Below are 7,274 nucleotides of genomic sequence, written 5' to 3'. Positions count from 1 at the left end.
ACGGGTTGGTTGACGCGAGAGTACGGACTCGATTTAATTCTAAACGTTATTTGAGATTATTATATAAATGATCAACCTGGGACTTACGTATATAATTATGTTGGCTTGTAATTACAGTTCATATCATTGGACTTGTAATTAGTTGTTTTTGGCCTACACTAAACATATATTAGGTACACTAAACATATATTAGGTTTTGGCTAAGGTCAGATATGACTAGAGGTGCACGAGCTAACCGGGTCCAACCCGAAATCCTAACCGGTTAGCAACCGGTCCACTATTAACTGGTTTATACCCTGTTCTAACCGCCGGTTAGAAACCGGTTTATAGTATTGATCTTAGAAACCGGTTATTTGTTTTTTTTTTGTTGTTTTTTTAAAACCAGTTATACCGGGTAGGGGGTTCTTGTCTCAAAACTGGTTAGTACCCGACCCAAATAACCGGTAATTTGACCATTGACCGGTTTTTTAAAAAATCGATCTTCAGTTAACCGTTTAACCGGTTTCTTTAAAAGAACATTAAAATTAATCGTTTTTAAAAAAATCCATTGAATAAAATAAATTAAAAAAACTTAATTAAAATTAAAATAAGAATCTTTCAATAAAAAAATAAAATAATAATTAAAAAAGACATGATTAGTACTAAAAGTAAATCACTGGTCATGCTTATATTTTTTTAATAATTCATCCCTTTTTGTTTCGGCTAGCCTCCGAGCATGTCCGGTAAGGTGGTCGATCGGTTCATGCAATAAAAACGAGATCTTTGTCCATTTGCCTCTCGTTTAATATCTCGACGAACACCTTATTGGATTCAAAATTTTGTTGCATCACCTGAAAACGTTGATTCTCAAGGGCGTGTAAATCGGTGAGTCGGAGGTTCATTTTGTTTAATTCTTCTCTATCTTCCACACCCACACCCGCCGACGAAGATGACTCCAGCAATTCATATTCATATATACAAAAGTCACCAGACATTTTGGTACTCATTTAACGCCGCCACAATGATCTCAGCATCACCGACACCAGTACCTCACGATTTAAAACCTTGGTTGTAAACCCCTTGAAAGAGTTAGCATTTGGCATTTATATCAAACCATTTTCCTGATATAGAATCGGGCTTTCAATATTCTTTCCCTTGGCCCGTTTCCTTAAAAAATTCTCGAACTTTGTTCCAAAATATGCATATTTGTTTATAGTTTGGCTACCAAAACAAAAAAATTAGAAAACATCTTTGAACCGTTACTATTTTGTTTAAGAAAAACTAGTACATAAGTAAAAGAAATATTAAACACTTACAACATTCGGGATCTTCCGAGACCGCGGGCCATGGCCATGAAAGAGTCAAATACTCCTCGAGGGTCCATAGCATGGTTGTTTTTTAGTCCGATGCCTTGCCCGACTTTGCTTGAACTGGCTTTTTTAGATTTGCTCGAACCAGGTTGTGTCTACGGCTCATCTTGAAACACTAGATCGGGTTGCGTCTCCGACACCTTCTTGTCTTGTGTCACTGGGAAGTTCGGAGGAGTCATTGGGTTAAAAACACCGGCTTGTACGTTGGTGGACATCTCTAAATTAAATATCACATGTATGACAACATGTTAGGGTCGAAATTAAAACCGACTGGGAAGTTGGGGGTTGGTTGACTCACTTTGGTGGTGTTCGGTTGAGTAGCGTTCGGTTGGGTAGTGTTCGCGCGTTGGTTGGTTGTAATTTGTCCAAAACCAAATATGAAAGGGTTGAATTGATTCATGGTGGGTGAGAATGAAAGTTTTTTTTGTTGTGTTTTGATAGAGAATGAAAGAATTATTTGTGGTGTTTCGAAAAAGTTGATATGTTTAGTTATTTATGTAGAGGATAAAGTTATAAATAAAATAGGTTTTCTGTTTTTCTATGTAGCCCCCTCCCCCCCCCCCCCCCCTCCAAAGCGCCCACTACCCGGGGGGGGGGGCAAAGTGCAAATTAAGGACGTCTAGCAACAAGTTGGCACCATCTTTGTTCAGATGTGTCATAGATACCTACAACTACGACCCGACACTAGTTAGAATCTAGCCTTTTGATAAGTTAATAACGATGAGTTAATGTGTAGTTTTTATGGTGAGAAAATGCAACATGAGGACAACATTTGACCACCGAACATTAAAGAGGGACCGTCGAATTCAAACCACCCCAATTTGAGTTTTAAATTGGTTGTATACCACCGGTTGTGCTCTTACCTTTTGGTTAAAGGGGAGTGTTGCACCACTCGCATAACTACCGACAACTATTGGTGTTATGAAATTAAAGACCTCTGATACATTTGGATCGTCGTCATTGATAAACACAAATACATAAGAATCTCAATGTATGTGCTTAAATAGGCTATGAGTTAGTGATACTTGTCTAAAATTCACGCCTTAAATAATAAAGCCTCTACGGCGAAAAAGGAACGTACATGAGTCAAACTCACTTCTGTATTTAATTTTTTTAGCTGAAAATTCTTTTGCCACTAATACTCTTGTGGTGCTTTCATACATTTTTAGGCTGAACTGATGGGCTTTAAATCTGCTACACAATTTTCCATCTAATATTTGCATATCAATGGCAATAACACGCCCGGAAAAGTGGCTGCTTTCGTGATTTTTTTAGTTTTGTTCTTTAACTGTTAATTATTTTTCTTGATATTTAGCTTAGACGTGATTCAGTTTGTTGTCTTGGTTTCGAGTCAAAATTGGTCATATTTAAGGTATGTAGGATGAAGACATTATGAATGGTTTAGTTGACAGAAAGGCGGATATGTAAAAGAGACGCAGTGCACAATTTAGAAACATAACTCTCGTATACGTATGGTAGCCACATCTTTTTACATAGAAAATGAAAAACAGAACAACCATGCAAATGACTGGAATTATATATTATACAAGAAGCTGCTCAATTTCTTTTATTCAAGGGAAATACAAGTAAAGATCATGGATGAAGTTTGGGTGTCAGGGGTAAAGATATATGGAATTATACAAAAGTAACCCGCTCACGCAGAGGCAAGAGCCGAGAGGTTGAAGTCAAGTCCCCATAACTCAAAGGTCCCGTTCACAAAGTCATAGTGTCCACCCTTGATTGCAAGTGTTTTGTTCACCAGTCCGTTTCTAACAAACGGGTAGGTCAACAGGTTGGCAAGTGACACATTCACCGCCTCCTGCAACAACATTAATACTTGTTAACACCGATCCACAACGCCGTTGAGGATTATTACTATATATTATTATTGTGTAAACAATATTTACCTTTTCGCAGGACAGGCATTGGTCATCAAGTCCTTTACTTCCATGTTCTGCTATAACCTTTGACTTCGCAGGCAGACCGATTTTCACCCATTCCTCAATGAAATCACTATGTGGTAAAAAAATATAAGTTACAGTTTTACAAAGGCTCAATACAAATAAACTCTAAATACTATACGTTCCAATAACCGTAACTGTTTCGCATATAAAAGGGGTGCTTACGTCGTGTGGGGTCCTTCATCTGGGAAAGTCATCAGACCCTTGATCCCACCACATTTACTGTGTCCAATTACAACTATCTGCTCCACCTGTATCATTCATATCCACAATTTTAAGTTAAAGTTACAAAATTAGCGGGGCGGGTCGGGTGGGGTGGTGTGATGGAAATGTTTAGATTACCTTGAGGTGAAGAACTGCATACTCAACAGCGGATCCTACGCCAGCATATTTAGTCTGTTTGTGCAGGTAAACAAACCATGGTTAGTGATGAATATATATGACTGGTGGTGTGTAGTAATTACAATTTACAACTGTGAGTCTACCTTGTCAAAAGGAGGGACGATGTTGGCTACGTTGCGGACCACGAATGCCTCACCGGGTTGGAAATCCAGCACGTGTGACGGGCAAACTCGAGAGTCAGAGCATGCGAAAACCATAAACTGTAGCGAATAATCAATAAATATGCATTAGAAAAAGCTATAAAAGTGTTGAAACAATAAAGTTTATATAACAAGAATTGTACCTTTGGGCTCTGACCTTTGGAAAGTTCATCGTACAAAGCTGGATTTGTCCTGCATACACAAGTAATGATTCGTTACATGATTATTTATTTATAAAAATATGTTTATAAAATATATAACTAAGGTAACTGCAAACGTACAAGTATTTCTCGGTCTTGAACTTGGCAAATCCGGTTTTGATCCTCTCGACAGAGTTGAATGCGGGATTGGTGTCGGGTGTTTGAAGTTGGGCTGTGATTTGGTCGATTTTTGCGGCTGCCACGGGTGCCAAGTCTTCCTTTTCACTGTATAATCAGAAAGCCATGATGATCTCTTTATCAACCATATTGTTTTAAAAGTTTTTAACAGAAAGTCTAAAAATTGTCCCAAGAAGAACTATGACAAGACTTTTGCTACTGAAAAATTTGGTCAACTGCGGATTGACAACTGTTTTGATTGACTTGTTATCGGGTGCTACTATATGTACATCAACACACGGATATAGATTACAGTACGTATAACTTTGCCAGTGGTGTCTGCCGTCACACCGGACACTTCAAGGTTCATAAAGAAGTGTTTGAATGGTGATTTTTCTCTATTAACTTAGTAATATTTATTTACTTTTTTTTAAATCAACCGTTTTGTTTAATTTTTTTATCAACAAACTAAAAGTACTCGATTTTAAAATAACTTGTTACTTAATAATAAAAAAAATAACTCCACACTCTTTATAATTCGAACAAACACCAACTCATATGGTCTGTATAAAATTACGACTTGTATAATGTATCAGTATAACACATCATTTGACTTATATGATTTGAACGTACAACAACTCGTATGAACATTATGGTCCATAACATATACAACCTTGCATGACCAATTTTTGTATGTCAAACGGTTTGTATGACAAGTTAGTAATGTTTCTTTAGCTATGCCTTTAATTTGTTATATTTAGTAGTAGTGATTGATGTAATAGATGATTACAATTTACTACACAAGCTAGTATCAACAAATACAACCAAAATGGACACACAACAGATGTAGCCATTTTTGGTTACCTTAAAAGCTTCTTAAGTGCAGCAATTGCCTCATCATATGATTCACTTCCCATATCTTCGGTCTACAAAACATAACATCAACAATCTTATATACACCAAGTCATAAGTTTTTTACACAACTCGCACGAGTAGAAAAAAAACATACCCAAGTAGGGGCAATGAGCGGGGTGGGGGCGGCTAACACAGGCTGATTACGGATGAGTCTGGGTACTTGTGGGGTGGCCGAGGACGAGGGTTGCGAGTTGTTGTTAAGCCTGGCAAAGCAAGTGGAGACGGCGGAGGATTTGCGGGTGGATGTGGTGAAGGAGGGTGCAAATGCAGCAGCTGTGGCAGACATTGAGCACCAACACACAGCCAAATGAGGTGATATGAGTCATCGGATATGTGCTTGGGGTTTTATACACTTATTTTACTTCTCCGGCATTTGCATGGATTATCCGAAGATCAGGTTTGGACGTACCACGTCACTCCACGTGTCAAACCTTCATGCATTTCAACTTCTAGTTTATGCGTATGTATCACCATCGTTATCCATCTTTATTTCTTCAAATGTATTATAGTAGTAAGGGTATTAATGCATATGCATTACTTTTTAATAATTCAATAATTTGTTGTAACATGATGGTATTAAGTTTATTATTACATTTAAGTTTAACTTGGTTGTTTGTAAACCATTGAAACCGATTGAAACGTATAAATCAAATAACTTGGTCTGATGTTAAACAAGAAATCGGTCATGTAAACTAAGCCGCTATATGACATTTAGTTGTCAATATGTATTATAATCATTACAGTTTTTATTACTTTAAAGATTTTAGTAATGAGTTGGAGAAAAAATAATAGTTTAAACTGTTAAGCTGTCAAACGGATAAAATCAGCCGGTACGCCAACCCACCCAACGGGGCGATTTGGTTTGCCGTTGTTTAAAACTCCAAACATTTCAGTTTATAATTTTCATCAAAATCGCCGGAACTGAAGCTAGGCTTACAAGTTACAATTAAAATGAAGTAACTCATAAACAAATAAAAATATATTCGAAAACAATAAAAATAGTAATGTGGACCCTAACATTAACACGGAGATTGAGACATACAACTAATTTTAGGAAAATACTAGAAAAGAAATTGGTTAAATTATTTGCTATATATTTAATGAATCAAACATAGTTTTATACGTATTTTTCTTACACTTTTACAAAACTCAATTGTTGTATAACAAAAGCTGCAGAAAACTTCAACCAAGTGCTCATATAAAATTTACGTTCTTTAGTGTGCATTAATTTAAAAGTCAACCTATAATTTATTTATTTTTTAATTGAAATTGTACTTCAATATTACGGTATCAATTTATATATTTTTTGGTTTGTGCAATGCATTTTCGTGTTGATTAAATCCATATAACAAATAAACATGTAACAATTAACATTTGTGTCAGTGTGTCACATAGGATATTGCTAGTACATAGTAACATAATGTTATCAGGTAATTAAAAAAAATTAAGTTCATATATATGAATATGAATTGAATGGATAGAAATGGATGGAAATGAAATGGGTGATAATGAGAGGGATAAGGTGTTATCTATAGGACATGGTGGGAGTTGGTGGTGGTATTATCTTAGTTGGACTTGAACGTTGTTTCTACCATCACAAATCAATGGATTGCCTTCTAGCCTCATATTTTCTTTTTCAAAATAAATATATAAAAATAAACTAATCTTTAATTACCTTTTGGTTACATTTGTAAATTATTTTTTTTTTCATCTACATACACAATTAATTTTACTGCAAGAATCTATAAAATGAGTTTTCATTATATACACAATTAAATAAAATTATTGCAACAAAACATTTCAATTGGAAAACAAAAGGCTTTTACAATTGACTAATTTTTCTCTTACCTTCCATGCATCGTATATCTACAATTATCTTGTTCCTTATGTGATCGCAGTTGCACCTACTACTACCATCCCCGTAAAGATCATCTCCGTCTCCACAGTCGTCATACCGTACAAATTCTTTTGGAGATGGTGACGGTGGAGGCGGTGGTGATCGTTACGGAGATAGTACGTGCAAACGGTAAGTAAATCCTCACATCACAACATAAATCGAGGCTCGATACCCAAAATTGAAACTTCACATAAATAATTAGTAGGAAAGACGATATAGATCCAATGAAATGATGTTTGACAAGCGACAAATGTCAAGACTCATAAAATTCGAATGTAGAAACATTTTTGAAA

At 35.9% G+C, this 7,274-nt stretch overlaps 1 protein-coding gene across 1 annotated transcript; it reads right to left on the bottom strand.

Moving 5' to 3' along the window:
* Positions 1-2,795: 2,795 nt before the first annotated feature.
* LOC143633580 (carbonic anhydrase 2-like) lies at positions 2,796-5,397 on the bottom strand. Its single transcript, XM_077101853.1, has 9 exons — positions 5,179-5,397; positions 5,034-5,095; positions 4,134-4,277; positions 3,996-4,044; positions 3,796-3,912; positions 3,653-3,706; positions 3,476-3,561; positions 3,257-3,362; positions 2,796-3,168 (listed from the first exon to the last, which is right to left on the bottom strand). Exons 1-9 carry the CDS (start codon positions 5,368-5,370, stop codon positions 3,004-3,006), a joined length of 975 nt encoding a protein of 324 aa, XP_076957968.1. The 5' UTR covers positions 5,371-5,397; the 3' UTR covers positions 2,796-3,003.
* Between the last annotated feature and the right edge of the window lie 1,877 nt (positions 5,398-7,274).

Source organism: Bidens hawaiensis, unplaced genomic scaffold (genome assembly GCF_021521415.1).
Source record: "Bidens hawaiensis isolate Kalapana, Puna unplaced genomic scaffold, B.hawaiensis_p1.1 tig00006805_1, whole genome shotgun sequence".
Lineage (NCBI taxonomy): Eukaryota > Viridiplantae > Streptophyta > Magnoliopsida > Asterales > Asteraceae > Bidens > Bidens hawaiensis.
Note: the sequence above shows the minus strand (reverse complement) of the source record. Positions and strands in the feature narration are given on the sequence as shown.

Bases quoted from the DNA above. Each gene is read 5' to 3' on its own strand.
- LOC143633580 (XM_077101853.1), bottom strand. From the start codon at position 5,370: ATGTCTGCCACAGCTGCTGCATTTGCACCCTCCTTCACCACATCCACC. The intron at 4,045-4,133 runs GTACGTTTGCAG...TTGTGTATGCAG, and splicing joins TTCAAGACCGAGAAATACTT to GACAAATCCAGCTTTGTACG. The intron at 3,913-3,995 runs GTACAATTCTTG...TATTCGCTACAG, and splicing joins CCAAAGGTCAGAGCCCAAAG to TTTATGGTTTTCGCATGCTC.